The 20,565-nt window shown below is 39.8% G+C and overlaps 1 protein-coding gene across 3 annotated transcripts; it reads left to right on the top strand.

Moving 5' to 3' along the window:
- Positions 1-5,223: 5,223 nt before the first annotated feature.
- LOC133738353 (carotenoid 9,10(9',10')-cleavage dioxygenase 1-like) lies at positions 5,224-20,543 on the top strand. Of its 3 annotated transcripts, none has more exons than XM_062165885.1 (13): positions 5,224-5,433; positions 5,556-5,696; positions 17,305-17,407; positions 17,647-17,909; positions 18,375-18,554; positions 18,671-18,746; positions 18,845-18,923; positions 19,043-19,105; positions 19,272-19,410; positions 19,506-19,809; positions 19,895-19,959; positions 20,060-20,218; positions 20,307-20,543. In XM_062165885.1, exons 1-13 carry the CDS (start codon positions 5,326-5,328, stop codon positions 20,424-20,426), a joined length of 1,800 nt encoding a protein of 599 aa, XP_062021869.1. In that variant the 5' UTR covers positions 5,224-5,325; the 3' UTR covers positions 20,427-20,543. The 3 variants fall into 3 exon arrangements, 2 of the variants coding, with proteins under 2 accessions (XP_062021869.1, XP_062021868.1); XM_062165884.1 differs by having other exon boundaries at positions 5,226-5,433; positions 19,506-19,812; XR_009860072.1 differs by lacking the exon at positions 20,307-20,543 and having other exon boundaries at positions 19,506-19,812; positions 19,879-19,959; positions 20,060-20,143.
- Positions 20,544-20,565: the final 22 nt, after the last annotated feature.

Raw genomic sequence — 20,565 nt, 5'->3', positions numbered from 1 at the left:
AGTGGGTGACCTGGTGACCCAACGGGTGAACTTGCTATAAGAAAATTAGACGTGATGGCTTCTTGGCTTTTCTCTCTAACGGAGTGACGGTGGACGTTCTCACCCTAATTCTTGCTTCCCCTCTTGATGGCAGCGGCGCATACTGTGATGACGGCTCCGGCTGGCTTCAAGCACCCAATGGGACTAAGACGCTCTTTGGTCTCCTTGGGGGCGTCGGATCTCGCTAATCTAGGTGGTGTTGAAGTGTGGTAGGCCTTTTTGTTTGTGATGGTGCTGCCACGATTGGGCACTCTGCCTGTGAGGTCAGACCTGGTGGCAGGATGAATTGCTGACAGTGGTCGAGGAACCTGTTTTGGATTGGATCCGTCTGCCGGCGCTATAGTACCGTTTTTGGTGAGGCTAGCTAGAATATGCCTTGTTGTGGGGGCTCGTGATGAGGGCGACGACGTTGATTGGGTGCTTTCATCCGGTGGCGGCAAAGGTGGATGCGGCGGCCGCAAGGATTTTGGCTGATTTTGGGCTTATGGTGCTCTCCTCAGGTTATTGGACCTTGTCATTGGGTCTTCATTGTGCTGCTGACAGTTTTTCTGGGCCTAGGGGTTTTGTCTAAGTGTTGGGCCTTTTCAGTTTTTGTTCTTATTTCAAGTAACCCGGGTATTCCCCCTCTGCGTAGGCTGGTCGAGGATTTCTATGAATAAGTTATGGTGATATTGTCTTGATTACTTTAGTTACTAAAGCTTCATTCTAGGGTAATTATATTTAGGTTGCTTTAGAGTAGCTTAGCATGGCTCAATTTTGACATAGCCCGCAGGGGGTAGGTCATGAATCGTGGTTACCTACTTTTTTTTTTTTTTTTGGTACAATGGGGGTCCAAGACCCAGAACAGGAAAAAAAAAACTAACAGCTAAATAGCCTCAACTGATCTGAACACCCTAGGCCTAGCAAAGCCATCAACGTCATCAAGCATGGCTTGACAAATAAAGGAAGGACATCAACGTCATCAAGCATGGCCTAGCAAAGCCATCAACGTCATCAAGAGGTGGTTACCTACTTTTTCATATTAATGGATTGACAACTTTTCCCATAAAAAAAGAAAAAAATTATAAATAAATATATAAAAAAACACATATTTTTCGGTACTAGTTCTTTTCCCAAAAAACACATATTAATGGTCAAAGACTAAAACATTTGGTAGAAATACTATAATATATAAATTAGCAAGGAAAATGATTGTTGGCCTTAATGAGGCATAAGATTTGTGGCCTCAGTGATAAGTGTTGTGCTATGTCACCTACACATATCACCTATTTGCCAAATCATGTCATGTAATACTTGAAGAAAAAGATCATCTTATACTTCCAAAATCTAATGGTTCTAAATTATTTTGGCTTTCTTTTCAAAAAAAAAATTTAATAATTTCTTTTCAATGCACTCATGCATGCTTAGATTTAAACAACAATTTTTTCTTCAATCAAGAATATAAGATATTTCATGTAATTTGATCAATAGATTTGATTTGCACATACATTCAATCAATAGTTTTGCATAACACATGTATATGATCGAATTCGAAGTTTGTTGGGTTCCTGCAAATTATGAAAATATAATGTGAAAGATACATAATCCTTTGTATTCGTTGACCAAGCTTTAGTTTGCATGCTCTCTACTAGTTCTTTTATTCATTTTTTTTTTTTCTCTTTTAGTAGCTAGGGTTTGAAAGTTAGATTTGAGTTTATTATTTTTGTTTGTTTGTTTTTTTTCTTATACTTAGATTGTAGATGATAATTAATAATTGCTACTAACATGGAATATTTTCTTACCTCTTAATTCAAGCACACATATTTTTCAAATTCAATTTATTAATGCTATTTTTTTGGACAAAATTAATTAATATTTGGAAAGAAAAGTTAATGCCTATTTTCTGTCACATAATTCAATATATTAATGCATGGAAAGAAAATTTATAGGAAATAATTTAATTAAATGAAGTTAAATATTGGTCAAAGAACCTGTAGACATAATCCTTAAATTAATACATAATTAATGACTGTTATTAACACGCAATATTTTTCTCTCGTCACCTAATTAAATTCATTAATATCATTGATTCACCCCCTTAAAATCTAAAATGAAATATAAAAGGATAAAATTGATGTTACAAGATTGTGATTTGGCTATATTATGTGAAATTGAAAATAAAAATTTGTATTTACTTACATACCACGACATCTAAAATTGAGACTTCAAAAGATTCAATCTTTGGGTTGGTAAATCGCATTGTTATTATAATATTAACGTATATACCTCTCGTCTCTCTCTAGGGCTTCGATAAAAGTCCCTCTTCTCCGTCCGGCGGCGTGCCCTAGGGGCTCTGTCGTCGGACGGGATTTGTTGTCCCGCCTACGCCGGTGGAGGTAGTGGTGTCCTCATTTGTAGGGGGTTCGACCTGGGCCCCCGCGAATTGAGGAAGGTGGAGGAGGAGCTCATGGTCACTGTTGGGCGGAGATCTAGTTCTGGTCGGAGCGGTTGGTTGCTGAGGACGCCGTCGCTGGGTTTTGTCACCGGTTGGGTCGGGTTCTGGGTTGCTGCGAGGGTGGTGTCAAAGGGTGCTTGGCGGATCTGGGTTGTCATTATCGTTGTTTCCAGATCCAATCTCGAGATAGAGGATGGCTGGGCTGGTGGCGACGGGGTTGACAGGCGGCGGCTGGTGGCGTCTTTGCAGGTGGTGCAGCGACAGGTGCTGTGGCTTCTCGGCGGGGATGTACCAGAGCTGGGTTGGGCCTGGCATGTTGGCTGGGCTCTCCTTGCTTCTAGGGCTTGGGCTTGGGCCCTCTACTTGGGCTCAAACCAGGCTACTATTTTCTTTATAGTTTTTATTCTTTTATGGTGTTTAGTTTTATTGCGCGTTTTGCAAGTAATAAGTCTCTACATATGTTGTGTAGAGCTAGTCGGGCCTTTTGCCTGTGGGTGCACTCAAATTGCCTTGTCTGCTCTAGGTAGGCGGCGAGTTTCTTGCTTCGTCAAATGGTCGCTACCTCCTAGTGGCAGGGTGAGACTAAGTGTCACTGGATATATTTTCCAATAGCAACATGGTGGGAAAGCTGTGATTATGGAAATTATGCTATGCTGTATTCGAGTTGCAGATCGAGTTATCTTTCCGTTGTGTCACCGCTGCGAAGCAAATAGAGCTGTCTGGAGCGCGTTCTTTGCTAGTATGTGCATGTTTGAATACAAGTGGTTAGTAGAGTCTCATGATATTATTTCAGGATGTACTCTAAGTGCCTATTGTAATCAGGGGTTTAGGCTCAATGTCCCCCTTGTATTCGACAGTTTTATTAATCAAAGCTTGAGGGCAGCCGCATCAGCCCTTTATTCAAAAAAAAAAAAAAAAATGAGACTTCAAATTTTAGACCTTAATGAGTACCCTTAGGCCATATCATTCCTGCATCAGTAAAGTTTTTTTATTTTTTCTTTTTTCTTCTTACATAATCATTTTATTTATTATCTCGGCTTGATCAATGTGCCTTGATAGCACTTAACAACATAGAACTTTTGTGAAAGACTCATTCTTCTAATGACACGTTTACTTACTTGGAATGGAAAATAATCATGAATCGGAGACAACTGGAATGGGAGAAGAAAGGAATTGGTATTGATTCCGGAGGAGTTGATTCCTAAACTCATCTCCCCCCTTCGTAATCAAATTCCTGAGTATTCAATAATCGATTCCTTATAAGGAGGTGGGACCTGCACCCATTCTGATTCCTTCATGTGTTAGTAAACGCATGAATACGGGTAAAAGTAATCATTCTGATTTCTTTATAAGTCAGTAAACGTAGGAATAGTTTTACCCCATAATCATTCCATCCCATTCCAAATAAGTAAACATGCCCTTAATGTTTTTGGACGCAATGGCAGTCACCATCAACACAATCAACATGTAATCCAACAACTTCGAGGCATGCTATAGGTGTCTGCAGTCATCAGCTTTTGAACACTTCTGGGCAGGTTTTGTAAGAGGTGCATATTACTCCTGGATGTTGCGGGAGTCGGGAGAGTTGACACGTGCATACACCTTTAAAACACAAAACAAGGGTTCCTCGGCCAGCACATGCAGTTCTATTGCAGTCCGAAATCTTGTGGCAATACTCCAGAGCTTCTGCTCCTGGCCGGCAACTTTGAGAATAAGGGTACACCTGCTCGATTGCACGCAATTAATTAGTGCTAATAATGCAAGTGACACTATTGTTCTGACATGATTTTGAATATCAAATTAAAAGATACTGAAACTCACAGCAAATGACGTACGACAAAGAAGACGACGAGCCAGCTGAAAGCCTTCTCTATTTTTATATTGATCGATCCTGAAGGTTTTCTCTGTATGATAGTACCTGGCATCAGTGAAGCTGTAATGTGGAGGGTCACGGCTTTTGTAGCTAGCGTTTACGTTCAACTATGAAGTATCAGGAGCACAAATTTAAGGACGGTTAATAACCTTAATATTTTATAAACTTCGGTGTGATTATATACGTAAACAAAATACTTTTATATGTACCCAATTGATCTTACGCACGTAGAGACAATTCTCAAACAGCTATGTATGTTTGGAGTGATGCATCGCGACATGTTTTGATTCCCTTCATCTAGATAATATCTTATATATGAAACCAAGGTCTCGAGATATGAAAATTGTACAAGCTAGTGGGGTTTATTATTATTATGTCGTTATACAAAGGCTGTACAGAACTTCATTTAATTAAATTGATCAAATTAAGCTTGCTAGCTTGTCTCGAACTAACATCTTTCTCAGAAGAACTTTGATTCAGACTTCAGAGTATTCCGATAATTGCGGGCTTAGCTATTTTTCATTGCAGCCAACTTAGTTTGAACTAATCTCATCAAAGTTTGGGTTTTTGTACGTAATGCATCCATAAACAGAGAGAATTAATTATTCTATGGTTCTAAACTATCATGTGGCATTGTCATGTGGTGGTCCAGGCCAAGAATATCACTCAAATTTGGTGAGGACCTTGCAGGGGGTGGAAAAAAAAATTAAATTAAGTGACTAATCAGAAATAAATATAAGTTATATAGACTGATGACATCAATCTAAACTACCACCTGTACCATATAATAATTTTCCAACAGGGAGTTAGTTTGTTGATCTCTTTCAAATCACATGCACGTTCTTATATAAGGAATCGAGACGAGTCAGGCACCATTTTAATATCGTCATCATATCGTGCAGCAGTTCTTTCCCTGTCTATATATACATATATAGAAGCGAGTTAGAGATAAGGAGATAGTTAGTAAAAGAAAATCACAATGGCAATCTCTTCGTATAATGCTTTACAAGTAAACGGGTCATTGCAAAGCCGTCTCATCTCCCACAGCTTTAATCATCTCAAAACCTCACTTTCCTCAACTGTTAAGGTAATACATACATATCATCTGTACGTTAATTATCAGCAGTTATATGTGGCTTTCTGATGATCATATATGAACTTTGATCGGATCCATCGATTTAACTTACATCTGTTTGATTACAAATGCAGCCTTTCTTCAAAGAGTTGCAGCAATTGCTTCCGATGAAGGTGGATGTCTCGAAAACCATGAAGAACACTTCCGGGAAAATGTTAGATGCAGTTGTGGACTCCCTGTTCCAATTTGTGGATATACCCTCACTCCCATCTCAGGTTATTATTTTCAGTCCGACAATTAATGATATATTGCTACAGTTATAGATAATTAGACGCCACAATACATATGGGATTATGGGTTATTTCTTTGTTCCCTTGAGATATAGTCTCCACTCTCCAGTACGTTATTTCTAGGTTTTATTTAATACTATTATTTCTACAACATGCATTGACGGATCCAGGGGAGGGTGAGAGTGGGCAACTGACCAACCTTAACTTTTTCCGGTCAGCCATAAATTATGTTTGTTGGGCAGCTGCTGTTCTTTGAATCTTCGATAGACATTGAAGAAGAGAGAAAATTCGTTATTTACTTGATTACAAGGGCAAACTACAGATACATAGAAGAGGAGACGTTGGGAATTTATTCTTGTTTGAAACTTTGAATGACTCTGCTCAAAAAGGACCCCATTTTAAAGTGAGATTTTTTTACCGACTGAAAGTTCACTTCGTCCCTTCCTCGAATTGGCTCCTCTGATTTTCCTTCTCACTTCATTTATTCAACTATAGCCTATTAATTTACGATTACAGTCCTGATTCCCTGGTCAGTAGCTGACCAGGGATGATTTGGTCAATGACCGTCCGATCTCAATCGGACGGCTGACAGCTCTCATCTAAGATCTCATCACTTAGCTGTCAGCCGTCCGATCTCAATCGAACGGTCATTGACCAAATCATCCTTGGTCAGTAGCTGACCAGGGGAACGGGATCACAATTAACCACAAAAGTATATCATCATCTTTTATCTTCAATATTTGGCATTTCTATAATGTTTATTTTTTAGATTAATTTCAGTTTACCCCCCTGAGGTTTGGGGATGTCATCATTTCACCCCCCCCCCCCCCCCGACTCTCAATTTCACTTTTTTACCCCTTAAGCTTTCCAATTTTTGTCTTCCGTGCCCAATCTCTGATGCTCCGTCAAAATTGGACGTTAAATCCGATAATGGGACCCACTTTGAGGGCTCAAATGGTCATTTTATGATAAAAAAAAAAAAACTGTTTTTTGCTTCCTCTCTTTTTCACTCTCTCTCTCTCTCTCTCTCTCTCTCTCTCTCTCTCTCTCTCTCTCTCTCTCTCTCCAGCCTCGACCCGCGATGGCGACATGAACCCGGACAGTTCTCCGCCGACCGGCCACCTCTGACCGGCGCACAGCGCCAAATGTTTCGTATCATAGAAATAAAAATTCACCTATGCAATTTTTAGGCCGGGGGTTCTTGAAATTGAACCCGACCTCCAGCCCCCCTTTTTTTCCTTCCCTTTGGACCCGGACCTAATTTCCGGTGAAATCACCGCCGCCGGACCATCGCCGGGCTCATCACTGGCCATTAAAAGGCCAATCCGGCCATAGCAGCTTCACTATCAATTCCTCTCTCTCTCTCTCTCTCTCTCTCTCTCTCTCTCTCTCTCTCTCTCTCTCTCTCTCTCTCTCTCTCTCTCTCTCTCTCTCTCTCTCTCTCTCTCGGGAAAGAAAAGAGAAGAACTCGGGAAGCTGCGGCGGCATTGGGATTAGCGCGGCGGCGAGTGGAGTCGGGCCGGGAAAAAGGTTGGTGAATTGGGTTTGGTTGATTTTGATAATGCATGCGGGATTTGGGGTAGGAATTTTGGGGGGTGTTTGATGGGTTTATGCATGTGCTCTGTTTTGGGTTTATTTAGGAGATGAAAATGGTTTGCAGAAGAGAGAGAGGGAGTTGCAGAAGAGAAGAGAGAGAGGGAGTTTTTTTTTCTTCTTTTTTGTCTTGAAATGACCATTTTAGCCCTGAACGTTTGGATTTAACGTCCAATTTGGACGGAGCATCAGAGATTGGGCATGGAAGACAAAAATCCGAAAGCTTAGGGGGTCAAAAAGTGAAATTGAGAGTCGGGGGGGGTGAAATGATGACATCCCCAAATCTCAGGGGGGTAAACTGAAATTAATCATATATCCTTATTTCTTTATAGTTAATTGTTGATTGCTAATTGTTAACTGTTTTGTTGGATAGCAAGATTGCCTCTAAACCAACAACATTTTTTTATAGATTCCACTTAAGTGATAGATTCCGCTTAAGTCTACCTTAGTTGTATAGCAAGATTGAAATGTGAAACCCACAATCTTTTCGTCGACAATTATCGATCAAAATTTGTAGTATTCGTTGATTTTGTGGAGAATGACTAATATGTTTAAGAAAAACTGAAATTAGGAGAGAATTGAGTCGTACTTTCATTGATAATAGAGACCTCTTTATATAGAGGATTACAAGACATAGAATCAGAGTTGTACAAGGAAATATAATCGTATAATTAATCAGATATCTATGAATATCTCCGAGAATATCTCTAATCAAAACCCTATTACAACTAGGTCAAGTAACCTAGAGTTTGTGCCAGACACATATTCTGGATTTACTTGAACACTCCCCCTTGTGTCGCCCAAACGTGGTGCTCCTCTTGTTGCCTCATTAAAAACCTTGTCGAGTAACAAAAACCCTGTGGGACAAAAATAACCTCGGTCGAAAGGGAAACGAGCACAACACACAATTCACGTTTCGAGACTATACATGTAGACATCTCCTCCTGATGTCTGCATCTCCCCCTGATGACTACGGTCATGGGAGTTCAGATAACTTCCGCAAATGATGCTACCAACATGTTTCTCGAAGTGGAATTTAAGCACTGACTTAGTGAGCAAGTCTGCCACGCTGTCCTCAGATCGAACCTAGTTCACTTTGATCTTGAGGAGAGTCTGTTGTTGCTGATTATGCTTGGTGTTGTTGCTGATTATGCTTGGTGTTGTCGCTGATTATGCTTGGTGTTGTCGCTTTTGATGTAGCCTTGCTTCATTTGTTCAAAATAAGCAGCATTATCCTAAATGCTAGTAGGCTCATCTATGGTAGACTTCAAACCACAATTGCTTTGAACATGCGTAATTATGGATCCAATCCATATACATTCACAAATCGCTTCGTGAAGAGCAAAAATCTCTGCATGGTTTAAAGAAGTAGCGATTAGGGTCTATCCTGTAGACCTCCAAGATATCACAGTCTTTACCCATGGTGAACGCATAACCAGTTTGGGAATGACCTTTGTATGGGTCAGAGAGATACCCAACATCAGCAAAACCTTCCAAACCACATGTCATTTTGGAATGAGGATAGAGAACACAGGCCAGCGTTGGAGGCATTCCCGGTGTGTGATGGGTCCGAATCCATCATCCCTCTGTAGGGATAGAACAAGCTCATATCAATCGTACATCTCATGTACCAAAAGATATCTTTTACATCAATCCAATGGCTTCGCGTTGGGGCAAAGCTTTATCTAGCTAACAAGTTCACAACATATGAGATGTCCGGTCTTGTGCATTGAGCTAAGTACAATAATGAGCCTATTGTACTTATTTAGGGCACTTCCGCCTCTAGCACAGCTTCTCCATCATCCTTCGGATGAAGAGGATCATTTTCAGGATCAAGACTACAGACGATCATAGGGGTGCTTGAAGGCTTGACCTTGTCAAAATGCCTAAGCATCTATCAACACATTGCTCAAGTTCCAAATCAAGACATAATCGTGTTCTCCCAAAATCCTTCATCTCAAAATCGGATTTCAAGTATTCAGCGGTTTCCCTTAACTCTTTAAGGGCTTCCAATGAAGACATGTCCAACATGAACCGCAATAGAATCGGAACCTTGATATGGAAACGCGCGGGCATATCCCTTCCCAATCAAGTAGTCACTTTAGTGAGTGTTTTAACCTTATTGTAAACGTGCTCCGTGGTCTAGAGCCACTTGACTTGGGTAAATGAAGTTCACCATGAACTTTCATGTATATTCCGTATCTAGATCCCCATAGAGATACGTAGTGACCACATTTGTAAGCTGCATGTTCAGTTATTCAGAAACTACCAAACTGACAGGCTAGTGGAGTGCAATGACATCCATTACGAGAGAATATGTCTCATCGTAGTCGATTCCAGGGCTATCTGTGAGAAGCCTTGCGCCATAAGGCGAGATTACTATATTTTTTTCTCATCACGCTTTCTAACGAAGACCCATTAGTCAACAGGTTTTATGTCAGGAGGTGTTGGCATCACTGGCTCAAAAACCTTCCTCTTCATTAGAGAATCCAACTTAATCTGGATCACATCTTTCCATTTAGGCCGAATCTCTCTACGTTGGCATTCATTTATTAACGGAGTGTGGTTCGATATCATCAGACTCAACAAACTCATGCGCAATGAAATGCGCGATTACATCATCAATCATGATGGAGTTTCTATCCCACGTCTCATGTATACTAGTGTAATTTTCATAGAGCTCTATATTCTCAAGAATAGGTTCTGGCGTTGAGGCGTCCCCCGACGATAACCATAATCCGGAAGAATCTCATGAGACGGATTTTGAGTGTTGATGATCAAAGAATTGGAATGTGCCAAAGTATCCTTCGAACCCACGAGCCTCCCACGCATCCTAGCTGGGGCCATGACCTATAACGCCATAGTGCCACTCTCTTTGGCGTTGGCGTCATGCCTACCTCTGTGTAGGGTGGCGCTACGTCCTCTCGTAGGAACGTCCTTCCTTGCAGGCATATTTGCAGAAAATATGTGTGATCTCGTCACTTTAACAGAGATCGAGATGAGACATAGTGGGGACAGGCCACGACAATTCCTATCATTCCTGCTGAACATTCGTGTTCTTATCTCCCCCTAACGACGGGAAAATTGTCTCATCAAAGTGACAATCCACAAGACATGCAGTAAAGAGATCGCCTAGCAAGGGCATTAAGTGGCGGACGATTGTTGGAATCTCAAATCCAACGTAGTTGCCCATTCGTCTGTATGGACCCATCATAGTGCGCTGTGGCGGCGCAATTGGCACACTCAAATTTGCGTAAGTACGTGTTAATGTCTAAGATTGGGCGGTAGCCCAAATCTATGTTAACGCTGGTCCGGTGAGCGGACCGCTACTTACCATGTCTTTAGAGCTCCCGTTATCTATCAAATAAAATACAACGGGCGTCAGAGGGTGACCGCGTTAGGCGGTCTTCTCTTCTCCGATGCCTAAGTTAGTCAATGTATTTGTGTTGACAGAGTAACAGTAGGTAAGTAGTAAATGCGTAATTAATGAGGAGAGAGGAGTGAACCTTTTATAGGTGGGGAAGAGGCTGACCTCTTCCTTGTTTTCGATGTGGGACTGACATGCTTCAGTTCCCAGCTTCTGATGCTTCAGCGAGGCGATCTTGAAGCGGCGCGTGAGCGGTGATCTGGGGGTGAGCCGGGGCTCCGCTGATAGCTTGTATTGCTATGTTTCCGTAGGTCACACCCTTGGTGGTTGCTGGTACCGCTGGCGGTAGCATGAGCGTGGCTCATTATAGCTAATTATGCTTGCAAATGCTCATGTAATTACAGTATGAGATGGTACCCAGTCACTAGCTATAACACAGAGGTAGATTGAGTGGTAGTTGGTCGTAGACGAATTAGCACAGCTGCATGCGATATTGCATCACCCCAAGCGGATATAAGAATATTGGTGCGCATTACCAATATTCGGGCTACCATCGTAGTCGTTTCCGAGAGACCATTTGGGTGTTTACATGAGAATATGATGTCCAACATCAGCCCCAGTGATATGCAATAACTATCGAAAGTCTTCGATGTAAACTCTCTAGCAATGTCAAATCTGATTGACTAAATAGGATGATCCGGGGAGTGAGCCCGTTATCATATGATATTTGCTACGTGTAGCATAAGCAGCATTTATGAGTGGACAATGACATAACACGCGACCAGCGTGTTTGCGTATCAACCAATATCATGAAATATTTAAGCGTCCGCAAGTTGGTTGAATCAGTCCACAGAATCCCCATGGATTCTATGTAAGAACAGAATGAGTATTTTCATAGGTCAGTCTCAGTCTTAATTTCCCTAAGGAACAGGCTTTGTAAATCGAGCGAGAGGCTTTAGAAGCAACCAATGAAGATTTTGGTTGGGCCTGAGCGTTTGAAACACTATTTGAAGCAAAGTTGGTGATTGCAGCATCACCTAGGGCGCTATCACCATGATGGACGCCATCCATGACGTCATGGATAAGTACTATGCCAGTCCTAGGTTGTTGGTTGTTGTGAAATTTTAATTAAAACTCGCAAGCGCACTAATCGTCGTTAGTATAGTGTGCAAGTACGAGGTCGTTCCAACTGAGGATTGATAATCAATTTAAATTCTAACCTAATTAATCCAAACACAAAAACAATCAAACTAAAGAATATATGGTTTTAAGGTTTTCGACTAAACAAATAATATAAAAATTAAAGAAAGAAAGAAAGAAAGAAACAAATAATGATAAAACCTAGGGTTTCAGAATCAACCACTAACAATCCTATTTATGTTTCAATGCAATTAACAGATTCTTTTGTTTCTCTAGATGATAATTCTCGTATCTAAGTCCTTCTCAGGTACTCTAGACCATGAGTGTATGATACTCTCCCTCTCGGGTAAAGATCTTATATCCTAACTATGCAGTTTATCCTTCTCAGGTATAAATTTAACATGCAAGACTCATTACGCTTTAGAAAACAAGGGAATCAAACAAACCATTAGACTTTCTCAAGTAATAATGTAATTTACCACACTTAATCACAAGAAGCTAATCAAATTATATTGCATCTCGATCTACTTCAAATTTATCTTCCAATTACTAAATGCAAAGCCCTAAGGTGATCAATCAAAGAACTTAAACATAAAGCATCAATTCAAATAGTGATTAAGCATTCATAATAAAGAAACTATAAATCCATCAATAAAACATCAAAGTACATAAACAATCATGATAGGGCATCATCCTAACCCTAGAAAAGGTTTAACAAAAGATAACTAAGTAAAACATACGAAAAACATAAAAAGAATGGAAAGGAAAAAGAAAGGGAAGATGGATGAGTCGTCTCCGCTCCTTAGGCATCTTCAATGTGCTCCGAGACTCTCTCTCTCATGTAAATTCGTGCTCCCTTATATAGGGAAGTTTTCTGCTCATCTTTGGCTTCATGTTTTCTTGTAAAACTTGGGTTTAGATTCCTTTCTTCATTTGGAATGGGAAAACCTTGAAATATCTCTTGTAGAAGTAGGAATAAGTTCATCATTGAATCTTTATCTGAATTAATTTTCTTGAAACATTAGGATTGATGATCTTGTGCCACGAAACTTGAGTTCTCCACGAATGGTTGTAAATTCCCGAGCAGATTTCCTGTCCAACCTATCTTCACTAAAATAATCATAACTTTCTCCAGAAGTATCGAAATCGAGATCCGTAAAATTCTACAGAAAGTAGACATCCGTAGCTTTCCATGCATATAAGGCTCATTGTCTGATTCGATCTGAGTAACTCCCAGTAATTCGGTGAATTTGGGTGTTCTGCATAGGCAGATTCCCAATCTCAGATTGCACATTGTCTTTCAATCCTACTTAGCTTATTTTGGCTTCTTTTCTTCTTTCTATGAAACAAACCTACAAAAACACTAAAAGATGTAAATGAATCATAAATAAAGAGAACAAAAAATAAAAACCAAGATTAAGAGGCATAAAAATATAGGATAATATGAGCACATCATTGGTGGACGGCGGCGGTCACACTTAGTGCTTCATTTCGATCGAGAGAATGGATATCCGTGTGAAGTCTTTAGTAGACGGAACATCATATCATGACCAGGATGACCTATCCTATCGTGACAAAGCCAATATGTGTCTAAATCTAAGAGATATTCTCTCATAACTTTATTGGATTTAATAGCTCGAATAGTGACATAGAGTCCACTAGAGAGACACATAAACTTCTCTAAGACGCGCGTTTGTTAGCAATCATTAGAGGTATTGCAAAGGAACTCATTACCGTTCTCTACATGCGTTTTCACATGGAATCCATTGGCTTGAATAGCTCAATAGGGTGTGTTTGGCCCTAGGAGCGTAGAGAGCTTTTGAAACATTAATCAAGGTGTCATTTGGCAATGGGAACTTGGGCTATTCCATGTCCTTCAACTAATATTGATGGCCCAGCCATCGTAGTCACAAAGTAATATGCTCATAATCAAAATGGAGTCATGAAACGAACTCGAAATTTTATTCATAAGCTAATGGAGTACATCATTGTTTCTTAACTATTAAGAGAATCTAATCCAAATGCTAGCTAATGCAAAACAAAGGTAGTCGTTTGACTTCTTTCGGTAACTCCAAAATAAATATGACCAGGTGAGTAGAGAGATGTCGGTGGAGCAAGGCTCGCTTAAGTACCACTTATCTCAAAACCTTCCTAGACATCATACTCATTTTGGATGAGCCTATGTGAAGAAAACTAAACCAATGGCATTTACTACAAAGTATATGACAATTGCCTATTACATCTCTTGGAAAAATAAAGACTTAAACAGAATTGACGATCTATTGATCCCAGTCAGATTTGTAGTCGTCAACTCTTCACTATAGATCATCTTCTTGATCTTCCTGTTCCACATAGTGAGCTTCTCTTGCTTCACAATATGCTTTGTAGGCGGTGACAATTTCTTCACGAGCTCTACAAATGTGTGCCCAATGACTGGATACTCCACATCGAAAACATACATCTCTTTACTCAGACTCCATTGATTGAGGCGCTTTGAAAGCGTCATTTAGATGGCTCTTAGTGTTCGTAGCGCCACCAACATGGCCAGAGGCATTGCCTCCCTCTCTCTTTCAACTTTGACCTCTTCGGTTCCGTGTAGAGGTGGCAAACGGCCCGGCCCGGCCCGACCCAGCCCATTTTAAGTGGGCCTAGTCGTGCTTCGTGTCGTGCTTGGGCCGGCCCATTTATTATCGTGCCAGGCTCGTGCCGGCCCATTTACTTAAACATTAAGCCCGGTCTGGCCTATGGCCCGAGCCCATATCGTGCCGGGCCGTGCTTGTGCCGGGCCAATAAATGAGCCGTGCTCGTGCCTACCCACTATAAAGCACGATTTTAAAATCTTAATTTGAATTTATTTAATTATTTAGAAAATTCAAATAAATTAAGTTCTACAATGTTTTTCTCAATCTTAGCTTTTTAAGATTAGTTTTCTAATAATTTTTTATATTCCACTACAAGAAAGAAAGAAAGAAAGAAAAAAATAACTCAAAATATATTGCTTTTAGTATGTTATTGTGAGATTAATCTTTATTAATATAATGAAGATTTAGTATTATATTATTCTTTCCTTCATTCTATAGTTGTATTATTATGAGATTAGTCTTTATTAATAAACATATATTTAATATTTAGAAAAAATACTTTATGTCAAAACAAGGATATAATGTTTTATTTCACTATTTTGATAACATAAAAGAAATAGCATTGGTGGAATTGTCATGAGATTTTAAATAAAAAAGTCTAATATTCAAATCTCATCATTGTGGTTTTTTAATATTTTTAAAAACAAAATGAAATTTTGTGTTTGTAACGGGCCGGCCCACAATATGTCGTGCTCGGGCCGGGCCGGGCCAATGGGCTAATATTCCTAGGCCCAACCCGACCGGCCCGTTATTCTAACGTGCTTGGGTCGTGTCGGGCCACTAACGGGCTTTGGCCGTGCCGGGCCGCTTTTAAGCGTGTCAGGCCCGTGCCGTGCTCGTGCTTAGCGGCCCATTTGCCACCTCTAGTTCCGTGTTCGCCTATTTTGGCGGTTACCTTCTTTAGTAGGCGATTATATAGACCGGAATATCCAGAAGTATCCCTAAGATTAAGGTTTCACTCTTGGCGCCTCTCTTAGGGGCGCGACTATAATTGGAATATGCTCTGTGTCCACAGATCTCGAATTATAGTTCTTCACAAGGATGTTGTCATGCTTTTCAGCGACATTCATAGCTCCAATAAGCTCATGAAACCTTGTGATCCATCCTGCAGTAACATCGATTCAATAGTTCTTAGCAACCATCAATGCATAGACAAGGATGGTAGAGAGAGTCTTCTCAATCAACATCGCATCTGTGATCTCTTTACCACAGAATTTCATTAAGGATTTAATGCGAAGTGCTTCCGAGTTGTAGTCAAGAACTGACTTGAAATCATAGAAGCTGAGGCTATGCCATCTCACTTCTAGGTCAGGAAGCAAGGAGTCACGGACGTTGCCAAATCTTTCGTCGAGTGAGACCCACAGTCTTATGGGGTCCTCTTCATTCATACACTCGTACTGGAGCGAATCATCCATATGTCGAGTCATTAGGATGATGGTTTTCGCCTTATTTGTCTCTGAGGCTGCTCTATTTGATTCCAAAGTTTGAGCTTGCTCAACAGTTAGTACGTCCTGGCTAGGCTCGAGAATCATATCCAGGATTTCATCGGCCTTGAGACGCTGGCGGACATCACGAACCCACCTGTGATATCCAAAGCCAGTTGTTCCCAATGGAGCAAAGTCCAATTTGTTTAGGTTACTCATCCTGAAAGAGAACAAGAAAAAGGGTTAGTTTCAGAGCGGAAAAAGCTACCACGAAAACATATAAAATTTCTGAGCGTAATCGCTCAAAAGAAATTAGGAATTTCTGAGCGTAATCGCTTCCAAGAAATTCACTTCCAAGAGGTATTGGATTAGATTAAAACAACGATGTAAGTGGTCGATCATAAATTCTTTACAAACTCTAAGTTTGGAGATCTCAACAAGCTCCAAGCTTAGAGCAAGCACGAACCCCCACAGTTCAGCTTAATTAGGTCTCCCCTATGATGAAGAAAGGAGGGTAGAAGAAGGGAGTTTGCAAGTCCCCGAGAAAAGAAGAGAAATTAAAAAAACTCAAAAACGGAAACTTTTAGTAAAACATACCTCTTAGGGTTGCAGTGTGCCTTTGATCGTTGTTGTAGGATTGCAAACTAGCTTTCAATCCTTGGTCGAGATTGCAGAAGCTGCTTCAATCCTGATTACATGCAGTAGAACTTCAATCTTGGTTACGTGCAGTCGAACTTTAATCTTGGTTACGGGATTGTAGAGGCTGCTTCAATCCTGGTTACGTGCAGTAGAACTTCAATCTTAGTTACGTGTAGTCGAACTTTAATCTTGGTTACGAGATTGCAGAGGCTGCTTCAATCTTGGTTACCGCAGATGGCGAAGCATATTGCGTGCGGAGCTACTGCCGAGGGTTGAAGGAGGGGTCCTTGATGTGCAGGGGCAGCGAGGGTGCATGGGCGGTGGCGAGGCTAGCACAGTCTAGGGCAACGGAGGCATCGGCGGTGGCTAGGGTTTTTGGGATTTCAGGGTTAGGGCTTCGTGTTGATAACGTGTTTAAGAAAAACTGAAATTGGGAAAGAATTGAGTCGTACTTTCATTGATAATAGGGATCTCTTTATATAGAGGATTACAAGACATATAATCAGAGTTGTACAAGGAAAATTAATCATACAATTAATCAGATATCTATGAATATCTCCGATAATATTTCTAATTCAAAACCCTATTACAACTAGGTCAAGTAACCTAGAGTTTGGGCTAGACACATATTCTGGATTTACTTGAACATAATATATAATTTTGATTACTATTATTAAATTTGCCTTGGTCTTCTCTTAGTTTTAAACTTTAATTTGCCCTATGTGATCAAAATTTGTGGCTCTGCCACTGACCAAATGTACGTAATATGTTATGACGTGTGCTTGCAGAAAAACTTTTTACCTGTTGAAGAGATCGGAGAACTTGTTGAGGTCACCTGCACCTTAGGAGAAATTCCTGCTGATTTTGCTGAGGGTGTTTTCATCAGAAATGGTATACATGCGTAAGCACAAAATGAGGATCATTATGAAAATAAACACAATAAAAACACATAATTTTTAAAATTAAATATAAGCTGCATGCATACAGATATGGGAAATAAAAATAGTGATACAAATGATATATTAACTGCATAGAAGTTAATTAGCTCTCTCGCTCTATTCCTTATAAGGGGTTTGTATAATTACTTGACTACTCTAGCTACCTGATTTAATGATACGTACTGCATGCAGGCAGCAATCCTTTGTTTGGAGGTCTAAAATCAGCAGTTTCGATCTTCGGAGAATCACACAATATTTGGGTAGAGGGAGAAGGAATGCTCCATGCTCTATACTTCAAGAAAGACGATGACTGTGGAAGTTGGATCATCTCATATAAGAATAGATATGTTGAGAGTGAGACATTTAAGATAGAAACTCAACGAAATAAACCAGGTTTCTTACCGGCCCTTGTGGGAGACGCTCCAGCAATTATAGCAGCATATCTTTTAAATTCGGTAACTAATTGATTTAATTATATTCTAATTGGCTTTTTATATCATAGTACTTGTATTGTTAATGGATGGAGTGGCCCAAACCCTTATAAACCCATAGACAATGTCCAATTTTTCTCATGTGGGATGTATATATTCTCAACACACCCCCGCACGTGTGGCAAATTTTCAAGCCATACACGTGGAACTTTGGGTGACGTGGAGCCCGTGTGGCCGTGAGGCATGCACACGTGGGTAACCTGACTCTGATACTATGATAAAGTAATCTGGGGTTCACATCTAAAATCAATTGGCAATGGATAGAGTGACCCAAAGCCTTATAAACCCTTAGGCAATGTACCATTTTTCCCTTTGTGGGATGTATATATTCTGAACATGTATGTATTAAAAAATTTATGAAAACTCTGATCGATTATGCCCTTGTTTTCTTAATCTGGATCTTTCGTATGTATATATACTTTGTTGCAGTTGAGATTTGGGACAGTCAATAAACACATGAGCAACACCAATGTTTTCGAGCATTCAGGGAGAATTTACTCAATTGCAGAGAACTATCTGCCTCAAGAGGTGGACATTTCAACCTTGGAAACCATTTGTGATTGGGATGTCAATGGAACTTGGGATCGACCTTTCACAAGTCATCCAAAGGTACGTTTTACACTTTTAGTTAATTAATAATCTTCTCTTTGTTATAAAATCCCTAATTTAACTAATTAATTGATTCTACATGCTTTAATTCACCTTTCACATATCGATCAATGCAGAAAGCTCCAAACGGAGAGTTAGTCGTGATGGGGACGGATGCATGGAAACCTTTCTATGTTTTAGGGGTCATCTCTGGTCTGCACTCGATCTTTATCAACGATGATCATTTGATTATTGTAATTGCTTTAATTAAAGTGGCTAATACATGATCAATTGCTTGTTAATCACTTCAGCTGATGGAAAGAAAGTGCACAAGGTTGATCTCAAATTTAAAAGATGTGTGTTAAGTCATGATATAGGAGTCACGCAAAAGTAAGTTACATGATATAGTACGTAGTCACCCATATACAAATCAGTGGCGATTTTAAATGTTTATTGTTAATTATTTTAATTAGTTAATTCACAGAATTTTTTTTTTTTTTGGTCGTTAGCTACAATGTAATCCTTGATTATCCCCTCACATTGGATGTAAAGAGACTCACCATGGGAGGCCAGTGAGTAATTGCATGTTCTTTCTGTAACTCTTAGTTTCTTTTTTTTGTCAATCTTAGCTTATTTGTTGAAATATTAATTGCTTAAAGATCAAGATCAACCATCATCAAGTAGCTAAACTATGGTCATTCATGGAGTTACATAACGAATTATTTACACTTTGTATAGAATACTGCAGTATGAAAAGGAAGAGTACGCTAGAATTGGGGTCATGCCTCGTTATGGAGATGCAGAGTCTGTCAAATGGTTTGAGGTACAGACCAATTGCACATTTCACATTCTCAATTGCTTTGAGGATGCTAATCAGGTAATTAAAATACAGAACATCACCACTCACTTTCATTGAATTGGTATGGTATTCTTGATTAATCCATGTATTTTGTTAATGACAAACGAGAACAGGTTATAGTCAGGGGATGTAGGGCTCTCACATCTGTTTTATCAGATCCTGACGGCAGCCTAAACCCTTATGAATGGTTCTCCAAAGGGTTCATCTTTGCTGGTGATCATGATTCTGCAGAGGTTGGATATCTCTTTACGCATTTATACGAATGGAGATTGAACATGTTATCTGGGAAAGTTGAGGAGAGAAACTTAACTGGATCCGAATACTCCATGGATTTCCCTTTCATCAATGAACAATTTACTGGTTTAAAACACAAGTATGGATATACTCCGGTCATTGATTCCGGGGCAAGCTCTATATGTGGTAAGAAATTCTAAATTTTGATTGGCTTAATTAAAAAACTGTCCAATCGATGACTTGAGAGTTTAGATCTTCTTTGTATTAGGCATGGCTAAATTTGGATCTCTAGCCAAATTATATTTGGAAGAATCAGATTCTACAAAATCTGTGGTAAGGACTTTATATTAATTAGAAAAAAACCATCTTAATTACTATATCATTACTGTATCAAGTATAAAACCAGTAACTTTTGATTGTTTCATATTATCAGGAGGGAAGGGGTGAGCACTTGATAAAGGTAGAATACCATAAGTTTGAGGACAACAACTTTTGCAGTGGAAGTGCTTTTGTCCCCAGAAATGGAGGCATCGAGGAAGATGATGGCTGGATTATCACTTTTGTCCACAATGAAGAAACTGATGTGACCCAAGTGAGTTCTCAGTTCTATACGTATTTTGTGTATATACACATATACAGCATTATAGCTAAGTAACATTTTCTGGTATAAACACTTGCAGGTTCATATCATTGATGCACAGGATTTTGAAGGTGAAGCGATTGCGAAACTTACATTGCCACAACGGGTGCCCTATGGTTTTCATTCAACCTTTCTGTCAATGCCAGCTTGTCAATCTTAGACTTGTTAATGGTTTCTTCCGAGATCCCATATGTTTCAATTGCTATGGTCTGGTGTAGCCATGAATTTTCTCCATGTCAGACCAGAAAAAATAAAGTTTCAATTACAACGAGAGTAATTAGCTTCTTCTTCTTTTTTAG

This window comes from Rosa rugosa, chromosome 3, assembly GCF_958449725.1.
Source record: "Rosa rugosa chromosome 3, drRosRugo1.1, whole genome shotgun sequence".
In the NCBI taxonomy this organism is placed as follows: Eukaryota; Viridiplantae; Streptophyta; class Magnoliopsida; order Rosales; family Rosaceae; genus Rosa; species Rosa rugosa.
Note: the sequence above shows the minus strand (reverse complement) of the source record. Positions and strands in the feature narration are given on the sequence as shown.

Excerpts from the sequence above, each read along its gene's own strand:
- LOC133738353 (XM_062165884.1), top strand. The coding sequence starts at position 5,326 with ATGGCAATCTCTTCGTATAATGCTTTACAAGTAAACGGGTCATTGCAA. Across the intron at positions 19,106-19,271 it reads AGACTCACCATGGGAGGCCA|AATACTGCAGTATGAAAAGG; the intron begins GTGAGTAATTGC and ends CACTTTGTATAG. Across the intron at positions 20,219-20,306 it reads AAGAAACTGATGTGACCCAA|GTTCATATCATTGATGCACA; the intron begins GTGAGTTCTCAG and ends AAACACTTGCAG.